Source organism: Marasmius oreades, chromosome 9 (assembly GCF_018924745.1).
Source record: "Marasmius oreades isolate 03SP1 chromosome 9, whole genome shotgun sequence".
In the NCBI taxonomy this organism is placed as follows: Eukaryota; Fungi; Basidiomycota; class Agaricomycetes; order Agaricales; family Marasmiaceae; genus Marasmius; species Marasmius oreades.
Genome location: NC_057331.1, coordinates 2,946,745 through 2,964,523, shown reverse-complemented (window position 1 = coordinate 2,964,523; position 17,779 = coordinate 2,946,745). Strand labels below are relative to the sequence as shown.

The 17,779-nt window shown below is 47.5% G+C and overlaps 4 protein-coding genes across 4 annotated transcripts; 2 read left to right on the top strand and 2 right to left on the bottom strand.

Moving 5' to 3' along the window:
• Positions 1-705: 705 nt before the first annotated feature.
• E1B28_013805 (uncharacterized protein) lies at positions 706-1,582 on the top strand (the record flags this gene model as incomplete). The annotated part of the gene is made up of 2 exons (XM_043158983.1): positions 706-711; positions 773-1,582. 2 exons carry the CDS (start codon positions 706-708, stop codon positions 1,580-1,582), a joined length of 816 nt encoding a protein of 271 aa, XP_043004338.1.
• An 8,617-nt stretch (positions 1,583-10,199) lies between these two features.
• On the top strand, positions 10,200-11,446 carry E1B28_013804 (uncharacterized protein). Its single transcript, XM_043158982.1, has 2 exons — positions 10,200-10,424; positions 10,485-11,446. The coding sequence occupies exons 1-2, from the start codon at positions 10,209-10,211 to the stop codon at positions 11,106-11,108; spliced, it is 840 nt and encodes a 279-aa protein (XP_043004337.1). The 5' UTR covers positions 10,200-10,208; the 3' UTR covers positions 11,109-11,446.
• A 1,389-nt stretch (positions 11,447-12,835) lies between these two features.
• On the bottom strand, positions 12,836-15,725 carry E1B28_013803 (uncharacterized protein; the record flags this gene model as incomplete). Its single annotated transcript, XM_043158981.1, has 5 exons — positions 12,836-13,936; positions 14,000-14,157; positions 14,213-15,275; positions 15,338-15,587; positions 15,649-15,725. The coding sequence occupies 5 exons, from the start codon at positions 15,723-15,725 to the stop codon at positions 12,836-12,838; spliced, it is 2,649 nt and encodes an 882-aa protein (XP_043004336.1).
• Positions 15,726-16,967: 1,242 nt separating this feature from the next.
• E1B28_013802 (uncharacterized protein) lies at positions 16,968-17,408 on the bottom strand (the record flags this gene model as incomplete). Its single annotated transcript, XM_043158980.1, has 1 exon — positions 16,968-17,408. The coding sequence occupies one exon, from the start codon at positions 17,406-17,408 to the stop codon at positions 16,968-16,970; it is 441 nt and encodes a 146-aa protein (XP_043004335.1).
• Positions 17,409-17,779: the final 371 nt, after the last annotated feature.

The following is a 17,779-nucleotide window of genomic DNA, read 5'->3' as shown; positions in this document are numbered from 1 at the left end:
GGACTTCATAGGTAGGCTGGACAACGTCAAGCGGTCAGGTACGGCGTGGAGTATCAATGATTATGCGCTGTTGAATCGAAAGAATTCCTGTTCTCCGGGACAGTGTGTCTCCGAACGATGCCTGCTCTCCGGGATAGTGTGTCTCCGAACTTAACAGCTCCAAATATTCGAATGAACTTCGTAGGTAGGTCTGTCTTTCCTGGACCACAGCTAATTTATAACTCGTAGATACGGCTGTGAAGCTACCGCCGGCGTGGGATTTGTCAAACGACTACTAGTACTTAGTGGCACATCTCGAGGTGTCGTGTCTGAGATGCAGTATCCGGAAGGAATATCCCATATTGTTGCCTTATTGCAAAGTTCTTCGAAGGGTCCACAATCTTCCAGCTGTCAATCATATCGATCGTGGAGAACTACGGACTTTGTACCAATGGCAGGCAGAATGGCAGATAGAATGGAACCTCAATCCTACCGTGGCCTCTTCTCGAATCTCAAAGGCAAATTCAGTATCAGTAATCACTGGCCGGCAGGCAGAACAGTTGAGATATAAAAGGCGATGTTCAGCCCTCTGTCTGTCCAGTGCCAGGTTCTCTGAGCAAACGACAACTTGGTCTGTTCTGCGCCGTTCTCTCAGGCTGACTTGCATTTCACTGACTACCACAAAGCTACCCCTTGTCAACCCTTTCAATCTAATTTTCTCAAACCATGACTGTACGTATAATACCTGCTCTTTTCATGCTTTCGGATGACCAGAGTCTGACCTTTTGCATAGTGGTTCACCGAGCTCGAGGATATTATCTACGCCCCAGTCGAGTACATTCCTGCTGTGGGCACAGTGTATTCCTTCAAAAGAGCAAATATCGCCTACAGGGAGGGGGAGTGGAAGCGACATTGGCAATCTGTTTCTAATTTTGGGTGGGGACTCGTGAGAGATGCCTTCCTAATTTCCGAGCTAGTCGAACCCGCCCCAGTTGTCATCATTCACGCGATGGGTGAAGCACTCACCGACAAGCTTGTCGAGGTCTTCTCAGCCAAATCCACCGAGGAGGCTAAAATCCCATGGAACCCGAAGCAGAATTTCGCCGCAGGGGGCCAGGACTCGGAGAGTGATGGTCTTTACCACGTGCTCATTACGGGCAGCACCAAGGAGAAGAGCGAGGCAACAGCGAAAGCGATCTTTCAAGATGGCCTCCCGAAGGGCCTCCGTTACTTTCACCGTTCTCACTTTGTAGGGCGGTTCACCCACGAGACGTACGCTAAAGATGGCGAGAACATCTCTCTCCATCTTCCTAACGGATTATACCCTGGGGCAACGTGCGTCTTCTCGTGGAAGTGGACTGTGGACGCGTCCGGAGTAGCGAACAGACCTGAACATACCAAGGGTACATTGAGGATCGATTCAGGGAAGCCGACTGGGTTTGGGTTGGCGACAAACGAGAATTACTGCGACTTTTGGGGTGAGATTGTCAGCGAGGATGAGTTAAAGGTAAAAATGCAGATCCCGAACTGGCCCGACGTCATTTCTTTTGAAATGAAGAGAGTTCCGGGACCATTCCCGTCGCGGGTGATGAATCCAATGTAAATAGTTCCATAAATTGCTTTTTGTTATCGTTTTGCTTTCTTTCTACGAAAAATAGTTCTAGAGTAGTGTGAGTGTACTGTAAAGACGACAAAAAGCCCTCTTGCCTGATCTCTGGTTTCTTCTCGCCAGTTACGGTCGTATCATGGCCAACCTTGTGATTTGGGTCAGACATTTCTTGATCATTTCCGAGTCCAGTTGAGAGTTTGAAGGAAACACGTTGTCACTGCGTGACCCGGTTGGGCCGCGACGGGATTTACTCATAGGCCGTCCGTCGTACCATATCCGGCAACAATCCGTGCCGAGACCAGTTCTTTTAGTGCCCACATTCCAGCTGGTTCCATCAACGAAAGATAGCCTGAACAACCAATCGAAGCGCGGTAAGAGGACGGCTGAACAGGATGGTGATCCGCCGGCAACTCGTCATTCCGATAAGATAAAGTAGGATCAGGCCCGAGAGCCGATGAGATTACCAATGCCACGCGTGGCCTTTCTTCTGAAGTATTGCCCTCTCTATGTCGGATCTGATGACGGTCAGATGATAAATAAGGCAAGAGAATTCTACCGTATATTGAGTTACTCCGGCCTATTTATACTACAATACTTTCGGGCTACCAAGTCCATTTAACAGTGCCCTGTGGAAACCGTAAGACACAAATACAAGAGAAAAATACTAGACTACAGTGGCTGTAAATACATGCAGTCCAAAGGAAGTAAATAAGAGTCCGAAAATGTAAGAGCACTGGTCCGGCTCCAAAGCACAGTCGGCTCGGCGAGAATGATGTAAGTGTCCGAGAATCAGAGAGAAACATACAAGTACAAATGCCCGGATAACACTACCCCCTCGTTAAGGGAATTGCTCCGGCAAGTCCAAATATCGTACAAATAAATAAATCAAACGGTAAAGTCCGAATCAAAGAACCGAGTTCCGAGTTTAATCCGTGAGAACTGGCTACACAGTTGCACGCCGCTGTCAACGATGTTTTTATTTTCTTTTCCATTCTCGCCCTCTACCTCGACGACGGTCAGCGTCTTTTCGCCGTAGATCAGCAGAGGCGTACCACAATGGAGCTTCTGGCCCCGAACCATTGTAACGTCGCAGGCGCTCGCCATTCACCAAGTTCTTCAAGATATATCCGTTACTTGTCATTAATTGATAAGTGTTTCGAGCCGTAACATCGCGAATAATGAATGGACCATCCCAACGAGGATGAAGTTTTGAGGTGCGTTGATCATTTCTTCGTTTGACTAAGTCGCCGACTGTTAATCCTTGTTCAACATAGCCTTCTTCTCGCTTTCGGACCATTTCCTCAAGTATTTCCTGAGCCCTTTGGTTAGCGGCGAGACGATGTTTTTCGAGGTTTTGAACGTACTCGAGACGTCGTCTTCGTAACATTTCAATCTCCGGATCTGTAGGAGGAAGGCGAATGCTGTCATAAACAGGCTGGGAAGGAAGAATAGGTTCACGGCCAAAGAGCATGAATGAAGAAGAACAATTGTAGTTTCGGTTAACCCGAGCTCGATGTGCAAGTAACGCATCAGGTACGTACTGGTCCCATTTCTCCTGACTCTCCGGCGCTGTATACTTCGCTAACATCTGTATCAGCGTATCGTTAAATTTTTCGAGGCGACCATTAGTCTGAGGATGGTACGGACTGGTATGTCTGTGTTCAATACCCATTCGCTGTAAAAAATTCTGAACCTTGTATGACAGGAATTCTTCTCCGTTGTCCGTGAGGATTGACTTAGGTTTCCCATAGTTGCTGATGGTACGTGCCAACATATCGACTACGGCTTCGGCTGAGCGACGGGGGAGTGACTCCGCTTGTACGTATCCTGTACCCAAATCCATTGACGTTAACAAATACTGATTTCCGTTGGGTGTTTTTGGAAGGGGTCCGATAAAATCAAAGGCCCAAAGTTCCAATGCGTCGACTGAGGGAAGTGGGTGAAGAGTCTGCAAGATTGAAGGTTCCCGTTTGACAAACTGGCAAGGATTACACTTCGAAAGTGTACGTTCGACAAGATATTCTTTGTGCGGTACCCAAAGGCGAGTTGTCATGGCCTTGCTAACGGCTTGAATACCTAGATGACCAAGGTCCTTGTGTAGAGCTTCAATAGCAGCATAAGCATCGTCAAGGGACGTCGGAACGACCACCATATAGTTCTCGTTATCGTAGGTGATGTTACGATACAAGATACCACTGTAAGTCGTATACCGTCCGCCTCCGACAAGCTTCGGTTCACATCCTTCTTCCAGATCCTGTTGATATCTTTTCAAAACATTGAAAGTGGCTATTATATTTGCTTCTTTTTCGTCATCCTGTTCCATTGGGTGAGCAAACAGTGGTTCCAAAGTGTCCTGATCACTAACTGGGGGCAACTGAACACGACGTGACAGTGCATCGGCTGCCGCCTGAGTACGACCGGGTCGATATTGTATCATCACGTCGAAATGCGCAATGTCGTCTGCAAAGCGGGTAAGGCGACGACCCAGATGTTTTTGGGAGTGGAAATATTTTAGTGATTCGTGGTCGCTTCGGACAACAATTGGCGAACCTTCTATGAAACCCCGAAATTTGTGCAACGCAAAAACTACTGCCAGCATTTCCCGTTCTTGTGTGGAGTACCGTTTTTCCGTCGGGGTCAGGCGGCGTGATTCAAATGCAATGGTGCGTAAGTCCTTGTCTTTAAACTGAAACCGGTCTAACTTCTTATTCGTTTCGAACTTCTCCTCCCCCTCCAGACTCCGAAAAGCCTCCTGGCTTTGTTGGAGAATACATCCGATAGCGTCATCTGATGCATCACAATCAATAACAAACAAGTGCCAAGGGACTGGATGAGACAAAATCGGAGCTGATGTGAGTTTGTTCTTTAACGTTACAAATGCTTTCTCACATTCAGTAGTCCAAGCTATGGGGGATCGTTTTTTCGGAGCACCTTGCAAAAGGTCATAAATCGGCGCTGCTATCTTCGCGAATCCTTTGATGAACTTGCGATAGTATCCGGCAATGTCCAAGAATCCACGAACTTCCGTAATGTTTGCTGGACGAGGCCAATTAACAACCGCTTCTACTTTTGAAGGATTCGGCTGCATACCTGATCCATTGACAACATGTCCGAGGTATACAATTTCTCGTTTCGCCCATTCGCACTTCTTTTCGTTCAGTACTAAATCATGCTTGTTTAGAGCAGTAAGTACCTCTTCTACGTGTTGAAGGTGTTCTTCCCAAGTTTGAGAGTATATCACGACATCGTCAAGATAGACCATAACGAAATCATCAATATACTCACGAAGGATATCATTCATCATCCTTTGGAAAATGGCAGGTGCGTTCGTCAATCCAAACGGCATAACTCGAAATTGAAAATGACCGTACCGACAGTTGAAAGCCGTCTTTTGTTTGGCATCATCCGAAAGCCGAACTTGCCAATATCCGGTCTTCAAGTCAATTGTTGTGAAGAACTTTGCACCAGTCAAATTCTGGTAACAATCGTCTATTCGAGGAAGGGGGTATGCATCGCGACGCGTAACATTATTCAGTGCTCGAAGGTCAACACAAACGCGAGTCGTACCATCTTTCTTTGGCACCAAGATAAGAGATGCAGACCATGGTGAGTCGGAAGGCTCTATAACCCCGTCTTCCAAAGCTGAATCTAGAAATTCCTTGACAGCTTTTTGTTCGGGAGGAGACTGAGGGCGACTTCGAACCTTTATAGGAGGATGGTCACCAGTGTCAATATCCAAAGACCAATGACGGTAAGGTGGATTGCCAACCTTTTCCCTAAAAATCTTCGGAAACTTCTTCTTACACCACTCTTTCAACCTTTCTCCAGGATTTTGTCCTTCAGGCACTTCACGTATACGACGATTAGGCATGACCGGAAAATCTTCGTCATCCAAACCCAATCCTTCGGAAGAGACGTTCATCAACTCAAGTGAGTCTAGTCCTCCAAATTCATCTTCCCATTGATCACATGGAAAAATCTGACCAGTTTCGGGTGACAGACAATATGATTCCAACGGGTAGGCAGTTTGCGTTCTGCTATGAGTGGAAACCCGTATAGGAAATATGGAGTAAGTGACTTTTTGCTGTGGAGAGGTGATGCGGAAAGAGTTGTCGGTCCAGATAGGAACGACTTGATGGCGTTTCATCCAATTTCGTCCTAGGATAAGGTCGTATCTAAACCCTGAACCGTTTTCCAATACGTACGCTAACCTTTCTTCCCAGATGGGTCCAATTTTCAATGCAAAGCGAGCCATACATTTAATGTACGTTCGGCCCGCTCCCGTAACTGGACGACGTCTGATGGGGAAAAATGTAGCACCTTCATCTTCTGCTACTTGTCGGGTGATGTAGTCGTCAGGAGTCCCACCATCAATGATGGCTTCGTAAGTGTTGGTCATTGTTGAGGTTCCAAAAAGCGGTCGCTTATCTTTGATTTTAACAGGATAAACGGGAAGTCCTTCGTCATCCCACTGATTGCCACTAGGAGTAGCGGCCTGTAAAAAATGCGACTCCAATTCGGGTTCCTCCTGTCCAGTCACCTCCAACATCGATTCCTCAACTCCCGTAAATGCTGAGTCCATTGTCTCCAACTCCGAAGATTCCAATTCAGTTGCAGTGTCCAAGGTGTCTGCTTCGACTAGGAACGTTTCTCTGTCTGGGGGTGCCACCGGGGATGGGTAGATTAATTCTCCCATCTCGTCATCTCCATCATAAACTACCTCCATAAAATGAACCTGTTTGTGGTTGGACGGATAGGTGGAAGGTTTACGAGGGGAGCGACAAGCCTTAGCGTAATGACCGAGTTTGTTACAACGATAACAACGTACCCTTGAATGGTTCTGATTGGTATTTCCATTTTCGAAGTTATCAAGATCCATCGGGGCTGATGTATCTTCTGTAGAAACCGGAATCGGAGGTGCTACTACACCTTCGTTGTTCGTCGTAGGATTATTATTGACTGAATGAGAGGAATGTGATGAGCGGTGGTTCCTCGCATTATGGTGAGATTTACCATTATTCTTTCCGGAACGATAACCATGAAGTTGTTCCCAGAATCTGGCAGCCTCGTAAACAGAGGACATAGACTTCGGCTGGTTCCTACGAACATGAATCGCCAAATCGTCAGGGAGGTTCCGAATGAAGTAAAACTGACGGTCCCCGTACGTCATTTGTTCGTCCTCAATCTGCATTTCCAGTCGCTGAAAACGCTGAATATAGCCCGTGACATCTCCATTAAATTTTATCGCCATCATTTTCGCTCTCAGTTCATCAACTCGAATTGGTGAATCAAATTCCGCAAACATCGCATCCTTAAATTCACGCCAATTCAACGCTGCTCCTTTCTTCTCTCTCCGTTTTGCTAGATAAAATGTCTGTGCATTGTCACGAAGTAGGGCAGCCGTCGCACTACTCCATTCCGTCTCCGGAATATGGTTCAGCAAGAGTTGGTCCTCCGTAAGTGCAAAGAATGCTCGGACGTTCTCATATCGCTGACCATGGAAGGTAGGAAGAGTAACCCGTAGGGAGGTGGGTCTGGGAATGGCGGTGCTGCTGCTGCCACTAGCCTGAGGGTTATTGACGTTGATGTTAACCCTCGAGAAGGCTTGTTCAATAGCGGAGATAAGTTGGTCGGTTCGGAGTTCAGTGCCATTCTTAGCTTCAGTGACACCGGAGGCGAGGCTGTGAAGGATAGGCTCGAGAGCCTGATATGCTTCGGGAGTGACGACTTGTGCAAGGTCCTCGAGAAGCGAATCTCGCTGTGACGTCGATGACATTCTGTGTAGAATAGATGAAATGTCGAATATAGTATATGATGAATGATGGAGTATGTCGTACTTGTTTATCCGGATACTAAGCGCGCAAAGATCAACTTCTGCACTTTAGCTAAAGTGAAGTATTGCCCTCTCTATGTCGGATCTGATGACGGTCAGATGATAAATAAGGCAAGAGAATTCTACCGTATATTGAGTTACTCCGGCCTATTTATACTACAATACTTTCGGGCTACCAAGTCCATTTAACAGTGCCCTGTGGAAACCGTAAGACACAAATACAAGAGAAAAATACTAGACTACAGTGGCTGTAAATACATGCAGTCCAAAGGAAGTAAATAAGAGTCCGAAAATGTAAGAGCACTGGTCCGGCTCCAAAGCACAGTCGGCTCGGCGAGAATGATGTAAGTGTCCGAGAATCAGAGAGAAACATACAAGTACAAATGCCCGGATAACACTTCGTTGGAGTTGGCCGCCAACATCATCCTTTCAAACCTGAAATCGCTTTCGTTTCGTCACTACATTCTCATTGATAGTTAACGCGATGCCTACAAACAGGCTTTATATGATGACAATACCAGAAATGGACAACTGTGGCGATCTGTGAGTTCAACGCCTAGGACGGCGACCTGGTGTTTGGGTGAGCTCTCCGACCTTTTTTGTAATGCTTTTTTATTAACTTAGTTCAAGCTTATACCGTATACGGTGTATACCCACGATCTCAGTGAGAACGAAATGCAGGCGTTGGATCAACCCGGACGGCAGCATACACTCGCCAAGACGACTCGGACGTTTTCAGCGCTGCAACTTTCAGAACCCTTCACGATGGCAACATGATTGTCACCATCAATTTTGGCTTCTTCTGATATCTTTCTACGATGTTCTAGCCTGACGGAGTCGAAAAGGCACGATACCTGGGAGTTTTGGCGGAGGTTGACGATTGTCTAGGAAGAAGGCAGATACAAAAGCAATAGCGAACCTCTCCCCGCATTTACGATGTTCCTTGTCAATTCGGAAAGCGATGCTACTCGTCTGTGGATCTGTTAGAGGAAAGGGCGTTTTTCGTAACACTGGACTCGCAAACCGAATTTGTAGGCTCCATCTTGCCTCATGCATAGTCAATATTCAATTCTCGGCCACTCGTTCTCTTCAGCCATTCTTACGACCCTTCGTATCCTTCATATCTGCCATCTTGCCCTCTACCGCCTTCGGTGATGCATTTAGCCGCACCCCCTCGGTCCTTGGCCTCTTGCTCACAGCAGGATGGGTGATCCATGGACATCCGGCTTAGCTCTCTCTACCGCCGCCATCAGATACTTCTCGCCTATAACTATGTTCGAGTTTGAGACGATTCGGGTGAGAAAGTGCGGATATTGGAAGAAACGTGTTAATCCGTATGTCGCCGAACTGCGTTTCAGTGTACCTGTCCCGCCGACTTACACAGATTTAACAGGCTTATTATTCGCGTGACCTTTAAGTTTGGGCCTGGCATCTACCTTCTGGATCATCATGACCCCCATTCCGTTTCCATTGCCACCCTCTTACGTTGGCATGAAGTTGGAACTTGCGTTCACTACCGTACATCCGGCTCAATGTTCAGACGTCGAACGTATACCATCTTCAAACGGGAGACACACAATTGATGTGACTGCCATTATGGTTGCAAGCATGTTAACCTCCATTACATGTTGTCGACCGCCTTACGTGCTTGCTTACCCCGCTGCAACAAGGATGCGAAGGAACCACGCCTATCGACCGCTCATGCACTTTCACCTCCAATTGTTGGTAGATACAACTTCATAATCACCCCAAACAGCGGAAGAGCAGGTTCCATCATTTACTCCCATTCCGTAGCACTTAATCAGGATTTTTATTCCTTCACGTGTTGTATCGATCCCGGTTTTCTTGTTTCTCCCCGCTTCGAGCTCGCCGACCTCGGATGATATAACCCACGGATCATCGGCTGTGTCGGTTTTCTCAAGAGGATCTACAATCTCGATCGATCACTGGATAGGGTCGTCAAAAGTGGGAGCGTGTGGGTCCGTATAGCAGGGGATGGGCCGAAGTCGTGGTTATGTTACACGGTTACACATGAAACGAGTTTCAGCTTCAGTGGCTTGGTGTTGGAATTTAGGTTAGTGTTAGTTTGAAATTCTCTACAGAGCAATTTTACTTACTTTATTGATAGATGACGCCTATAACACCCAACTCCGACGATGGTGCCATCAGTGCCTACGCGCCGACGTCATTCGTGCAAAGGCCCCGGCAAAACCTGACAAAACCCGGCAGAACTTTAGTACGTCGGCTAAAGTTTAGAACACTCCGCTGGCCGGAATCGCCGATCGGCTAAACTGGTTAGGAGAATAGTCCAACCCCGAAAGCTGGTGACGACGTAGTCCCCTACAGAGACACCTACACAACGACAGTTGTAGTTCGTTGAGCCGCGGCCCGCCTGGAACGCTAAGCTTTGAGGTGTAATGTGAACTCCCCAGTGCGGCTGCTTTCGAACAACTTTACTGGCCAGTTGTCCACCCCAGACGTCGGGACTACCCCCTTACTCCGCTCCGGTGTCTTTCAACCGACCTTTCAAGGAGTAAGCCACCCGGGACCTTTCGGGAGGTTTTACCTCTCACGACTCAAACCGCCACACCGAGGAGAACAGGGAGGGTTTTACCGGCAGCAGCCGCAAATAAATCGGATAAGTTCGTTCCTGGCTTATCGTTCTGATTCTGCTCAAATCACATCATCATTTTCCATATGGGGTAGTCTATGTAGATCACTTTCAATAACGACTCTGGTATAAATTCAAAGTATCCAACACCCTCGATAAATCCATTTGCCCCTCCCATGAGTCTTCCCGTCCTCGTACCCTCTCCACCAACTCCGTCCAGTTCATCCAATGTCTCCCCTTCACCTGACCTGCATCCTCATCCAAACACCAGAAACAGCGCCAACGCCGCTGCAAGACGCAAACACAACAAAAGACTAAACACCGCCGAGCACCGAGCGATACATAACGCAGTCGAAAGAGCTCGTAGAGAGACATTGAACGGAAGGTTTTTAGTAAGCTCCATCCCCGATATCTCCAAGCATTCAAAAGCCTAACTTTCTCCCCCCGAAAAGGACCTCGCCAAACTCCTCCCAAACCTCTCTCAAATCCGCCGTCCCTCCAAGAGCGCCATCGTCAACTCCTCGATCGCTCATCTCGCCGCCAGTCGAAGACACCGAGCACTAGCTTCAAGAGAGCTCCGAATTCTCAAACTCGAATCGGACCACTTGAGGAAAGAACTGAACGAATGGCGAGATAGGGCGGGTATTGCGCGTGTTGAAGAGCCAGTGAGAGGGGAAGCGTTTAGTATGATTCTCAATCAAGAAGTTGAGGACATACCTGTTTTGAAACATGGTGGTGGGTATGACGATGAGGAATTTATGGACGACGCTTCGAGTGAAGGGGATTACACCCCGAATCACTCGTTGGATTCGGATTCACACCACAGCGGGTCGACAACAACGCCGTATATGAATCCCCCACCACCGCTCTCAACGTTCATGCCGAATCCACAGCACCCCCATCGTCAACAGAGCTTGAACACTAGCCCAAGTCCAACGTACGGCGGTGTTCACTACGAAATCCAAGATACGACGAGTTACACAAACGCCGGTTTTGTCGTACCCTCGTTCAATAACATGCAGATGATGGTCACGGCTGGGAGAGGGATGAACGCGTATCCGATGATGGTACAATGATGGCATCAGATTTTTTCTCCCTTTCTTTTCCTCCCTTCGTTTTCGTTTCGTTACTCCACCCAGGGAATGTTGAAAAATCCACAGATCGAGAAGTCAGATCAATTTCCTCTTACTCAACTTAGTTATTACCCCCGCTGCTTTCTGATTTCTAGTACATAAATCAATATGTATGTATGTATATACCTTTTTCATACGATTTACCCCAACCCCCCTACGCTATTTTTATTTTTGCGGTGATTGTGAACCGCGGGGACTATCTATGGGCGATCTCGCAGCTGCAACTCGTGGGTGTACGTGGTTGTTATAGAGATTCCAAGTTACTATACTATGGAACCATCATAATTACGCTATTTTTGTAGTAATACTAGTAACACTATAATAGTAATACCTATTTCTACTGACTACGTCTATTTCTACTCACAACAAAACTTGTTACTCTTATTCTAATTTTCCCAATCAGAACCGGTAGTGTCTTCCCGTTACTGAATCAAAAGGAAATACCATCATGAGAAAAGAAGTCCAAGTTCTCAATTATAAAACCCAGCGTCCGATGAATCGGTTTTCTGAGACTCCCCGAATGTCAATTCTAAGTTCTTTTTCTTGGAGATGCCTGCCTCGCACTACGGTGATCTTCGGAGTTTGCATTGGACACAACCACGATCAGTCGGTGTCTGTATTTACGAGCTTTCGGCCTACTCGCGCGAATTCTCAGGGTTTTACACTGATAAAGAAAGGAGTTGATGATCAAACCGAGTTCAAGTTGTTGAGTTTCCAAGTTTATCATCAAGTTTTAGACGAAGTCTACAGGTATCAGTAGTAAGCTCAGCAATCTATACGAAATCACCATCAATCTCAATCTTTCGGCGTTTCGTGACTGTCGACTTCCGCCGGCTTGCTATCAGTTACTCGTGTGTAACGTGTTCAAGACTCCGAGTTCAACTTGAGTTTAACTGGGGCACTCTTCTCTCTGAATCTCTCTACTTCTCAGTTCTGTAATACCTTGAACCTTCTCGGGGTAAGAGCCTTCGGTCCGTTTTACTCAGTATCCATCGTTCTACCTCGAAGAACCTAATTGATCGCGCTGATACCTGACGTGCGAACCCTTCGACCCAACTTCGACCGCTCAAGTAAGTAAGTTTGAACCTACATGTATAGCCTTCCTAAGTTTTATTGTTACACACTGCGGATTAACTACAAGTGCAAGTGGGGTCGTTTCGTTTCGTTTCGTTTCGTTTCAAACCTCGGCACTTCCCGAACGAGCTTTCTCCCCCGGTGCCGGCGCTTGCTGGCACCGCCATCAAGGGAAGCCCTGCAGACTTCCGAGTCGGATCTGCTTACTTACATCCATCTGTGTTATGAACGTTCAAGGCCATCTACATACACATACACAACGCCTACGTGTGGTGTGACATACCACCAGAATGGACAGCCTCTTTTTGGGAGATCTGATGCACTGCGAATCCGGCGGTATTAACTTTGTTACGTGAAATAATATGTTCGTAAACATATGTTCTTGCTATGTTATTGCTACATTCCAATGAGGCGTTGCTGAGGATCCCTAGTCTAGTAGATATACAAAGATTTGTGAGTAGCACTCCCTGATAAATAGGAAAGCACAAATGGAAATATTCGTTAATGTAGTGGGAAAGCCAAAGAAATTTGAGGATAGAGATGGACCATGTAATGATGTACAAAATGGTGGAAAGCCGGGACCCAAGATATGAAATTCAACCACGAGATCCCCGCCTCGTCAATCTTCCATTCCGTGCCTTCTCTCTTAGCCTTGTACTGCGGCGCAAGCCTGCGCCGTTCGCTGACTGTTTTGAAGAAAGATGGAATACTTGTTGACGTCCCCCAGACCTCGAACATTTTCTAGGGCGTTCATCTTCATGATTATCTGCCGCATCCATTGACTGAATCGTAGAAGGGCCGGCTTGAAGTTCCAACCCCCCTTGGCGAGTCGTAGTATTGGTAGGACTTGCGAATATCCGTGGCTTCCTCTTGGGAGGGGCTTCAGCCTCGTCTTTCTCAACTCCTTCATTGACAATATTATTCTTCTCGTACTCTCTCTTTTTGTCCTCGCCGGCGTCACGGAAACGAGCCTCCCTGGTAGATACTGTACTCCGGAGGTTGCGGTGAACCACGCGTTGAACATCGTCCGACCGTCTATTCAGTGCATCCAGAGCCACATCGAACTTTTGCAGCATCCAATCGTGGTCGAATCGGGGTATTTTACGCTCACGCACGGTTCTGGATCGAGCATTTTGCTTCACCTTTTCATCGAGAATGTCAAGGATATCCTCGGAGTAGTCATAGCCTTCTCCAGCTCCAAGGATATTTTGAATGGCATGGAGATCCAATTCCATGAAATCTCTTCCTGTGATATTGGCGGCACGAAATTGGGTCAACACCATTTCTGGAACACCTTGACGTTTCAGATACAAAGCAACCTCGTCCGATGTCCAATCAATCAGATTGACCGTGTCGTCGTTGAGCGACTCGTACCAGCAACGGAAAAAGTATTCAAGCGCCTCAATCAACTGAGACAAAGGGCCACCTCGGAACCCCACATATTTGGAAAACCTCCTCGAAGTGATTGCGAGTTCTTTACCGAACCCACCGAGTTTAATCCCGTTTATTTGCGTTGCATGGTCATATACTGATTGCAAATGTCCCTTGATCTGCCAATCAGATAGCGCATGTTCGACGTATTGTACCGCCACCCAACACAAGACGTGGAAGAAAGACTCGAGGTCGTCGATAACGGTATGCACCATGTCCTTTCCTGCTAATAACAGAATGCGAGCCGAAATAAATTGCCATGTTCCCTAATTGTGGTTAAGCCTTCAAGTAAGCGTCGTCGCCTTTTTTCAACCGAAAAGAAAACTCACCGTTCGCTCATCCAGGCGTGGCGTATCAGGTATACTAGGATGAACAACTTTGCAGAATTCCCAATCGATAAGGAGGCCGCCTTGGCCATAGATTAAAATATTTCCAACGCTAACGTCGCGATGGATGACATTCGCTCTTTCGTAGGCTGCTTGATGCGCTGAAACAAGGTCTTCAGTCATGTGGAAAAATCGACGGATCAAAAGTGCGCTTACCTTTCAACGCGTCTCTCATGGCACCCACAAGCTCTTTATGAAGCTTAAAATCAGTCAAGGGGCGTCCAACCTCCTTCATAACGACAAAACAATGGTAGTGCCTCCATATATCATGGCCATCCGTCGTCGGTCCGACCGTTCCCGTAACCGTTGACTGCCACTTGCCCACAGCATCACCCGAAGCGAGGATTGTTGGCACATGAGGAACATTGGCATCTTTAAGTCGCTGATAGATCCTCCATTCAGGTTCTACCGTATCCAAGCTGAACCGCCAGGTTTCCTTCATATAGTGAATATGACCTGACCAATCCGCAATGGACCCAACCAAGTCCAACGCATCCGACGTAGTGACGAGAATTCCACGAGTAGCACGCCCAGTAGGAGTTGGTTGTGGTTTCATTACCACTTTCCCACCGTAGAAAACGTGCCTTTCCTTCGTGGCCTCATCATCGATCCTAAACTCGTACACCTTCTCCTTTTCCTCCATCCCCAGGATCTCTTTCGCCCCTGAAGCTCGTCTCTCTCCAACTGGGTCCTTCTCATTGAGAGCGACCACAGATGGATCATTACCGCGAGGCTCCCCATCAGCCGAATTGTACCGCCAAAGGAAATCCAAAAGGAAGGGTTCTTCCCAAAGGTGGAACTTGTCCGTGAACGTAGCACCCCCTCTATCCCACCGAACCAGTCTAACATATTCACCAAGTATGACAACAGTGAAACAATGGGTCCGAAACTGGCTCGCGAAGACGGCGCCGACATGACTCGATATCTGGTCGAGCGCGAGCTTCAGAATGTCGTTGACTTCGTCACTATTTGAGGACCCAGTATCGGGTTTTGCAAAGGGATCCAGAGCAACACCATTTCTTTTAATTCCGATTTCGAATAGGATTTCAGCCAGACTTAAATCTGCCCTCCTAGTAGCTTTCGGTGAATGATATGTTGAGTCATATGCAATGATGTTAGGCTTGATATTGACGCTGTTGTTGTTCCAAAGTACAGTCTCCGGAGTATCAACGGCCTTCTCCAGTTCCAAATTTGGGCAATAGTCTTTCAAGGCCTTAATCTGAAGAAGTCGGTTCATATTCAGACAAGGCAGGACGGCATCACAGTAGCATGCAGACTCACCAATGAACTGTACGAGAAACGTTCGCGATGCCCGGCCTGATGACCTCTCCGAAGGTTTGAAGGCCCAGTAATAGCAGCCTTCAGAGCCATCTGGCGATTGCGAGTGAGATTGGGCATCGCTTTGGGTACCACAACGTCGAGGAACGTGTCGAGAAATTCTTGCGGAGAGACTGGACCGGACCATTTGTAGTCCATCGAAGAGCCGATCTGCCTCATGGCTTCACGGTGTTTCGGATCCATATTTTCGTAGCTAAGGTCGAACAGGTGTGTCAGCAAGAAGACAGGACGGTCAACATTAACAGCAGACTGACTTCGAGGACGGGTCTTCTGCTGATTGGCACAACGAGGTGTTATGGCTGATTGGAGAATCATAGCCTAGAGTTTTCATCTTGAGAGAGTGAAGAGAAGAGTGATTTATAGGGCTGGTGGAACCGTTATTGATGGAGGAAGGGAAGAGAGGACGCGACCGTAACGTGACTGCTCGCCGGATTTATCCCGGAATTAAACATAATAGGAAAGTCCTTTTCCTAATTTAGTCAAAGCCTTTCGTGGACTGTCCGCGAGTCCTTAACCGGCCATCACAAGCACTGCTAGCTGCGAAAAGAAACGAAACGAAGATTCGAAGATGGCGGTCAAGAGGAAAAAAGGACACGCGTGGTGCTCACCCGAATCCAGCACTTATCTTATCGGAATGCGATAACAAGACGTCGTCAAGACCGGTTCAGCAGTGACTGCAGTACTGGCCCTTCTCCACCGAGAAAAGTGTTGTCGCAACACATTCGAAGCTGTTTTGGTATCGAAAACTATACTACGAATAAGTGGAGCGAATCAAAGGCGTTGGCTGGCTCGTTCATTTTCTCCAGTATGCCTGCGAAGAGCCTGAGGTTCCCTTGTGGGCCGGATTTCGAATGAGGCTCTTTTCGTGATCCTGGGGAATCGGGGGTAGACCGCATTGAGGAGCGTTGGTGATCCGGGGTGTCCTTCTGTCAGCGTGATTCCAAAAGAATCCGTGTGGAATATGAAAATGCAAGAATGATAGAGATAGGTATGTATTAGACTATCAGAGCTGGGATTCGGAGCAATGCAACCATTACAATATCATAGTACTAGTTTGACGCCAGTGATATGGTGATGTATACTAGCTCTCATTACGATCTTCAGGAATAAAGTAGTGACGAGCTTCCAAGGGCACCACTTTCCCTGGTAGCGTATTCACGTCTATTAAAGAAAGATTGTGAGATTATTATATTGACTCCTGAGGAAAGACGATAACTTGCCATGTGTTTTGAAAATCGTGGCAGATGTGAGGCATGTGAGGGATGCCCGGCCAATGGCCATCTACTTAATTTATCCATCTCTATCTGCTCATTCTTCTGAACGGAGAACCTTAAGAGACTGCCACCGTTCGAGAGATGCCAAGGAAGGCACTTGCTGCTTGCTGCTTCAGAACATGAAAGAAGCTAAAAGATAACGATGGGAGCGAGAACGTCGACATGTTGAAGGAGAAGGAGTAGAAGAGCCTTTCCGAGCTGGTTCCTCGGTAATTCCACGAAGTATTATGCAACTAGAAATCTAATCACATTCGGATTCCTTCATTGACAGCTGGGTATGTACCCTCCACTGTGCGATATCAGATGCGGATGAAGGCAGGGAGAGGAAGGTTGAGCGTAAGCCGCCACCGAAAGGAACAACGGGACGGAGAGGTCGGCGATGAAAAAGACGGACGGTGTACCAGTGCTTCAGCCCATTTCAAAGTAGTGGCTAGAAATGATGTCACACCCTCAGACGACGGTGAGATAGGGAGCACGTAGAGAAGGCGAATGCCAGCCCAACGTCGCGAACCAGAGCCTGCAAGCCTCTGTGGATGACGAAAACTGAAAGGCGGTTTTGTGAAACATCCATTGCAAAGAGGTGTAGGTAACCTGGCGTCTTCCAGTATCCCACTACTTTCCTTCATTGGCCCCAACGGGGCGCGCGCCTCCAACCAAAGTACAAAATCGTCTGTGTGTAGTGCAGATGATCGCCTACAGTTTCCATCGACATGGACAGGAAGAATGGAAGATCCACACATAAAGACCGTGGTTCGACGGTAGAATATCCCGAGGCACGGGGCGGCAGCAAAATGAACATGAGCAGACACTTGGGTCGTAGCATGGATGATGGAGGAACCGAGGGTTCAGAAATGGGCGGGTTTCCCTCCTTCCAGTTAACAATCTTGCCACCAGGTATTCAAATCCGGTACCAACATGTATGCCGTGCACGAGTAGATATGGGAAGCTTCCGAAAAGGGAGGGTCACGACCGCGGTAAATATGCCGTGGAACATCGCCCATTCGCGTTCTTGAGCCCCAAGTAGAGACCAACTGGGAATAGCGAGTCTCGCGAGTTCAAATACAGGTTCGAATGGCGGTTGGGAGTGTAATCCCCTTCCGTATAACGGTGG

Coding starts and splice junctions, on each gene's coding strand:
- E1B28_013804 (XM_043158982.1), top strand. CDS start 10,209: ATGAGTCTTCCCGTCCTCGTACCCTCTCCACCAACTCCGTCCAGTTCA. Junction 10,425..10,484: donor CATTGAACGGAAGGTTTTTA/GTAAGCTCCATC, acceptor CCCCCCGAAAAG/GACCTCGCCAAACTCCTCCC.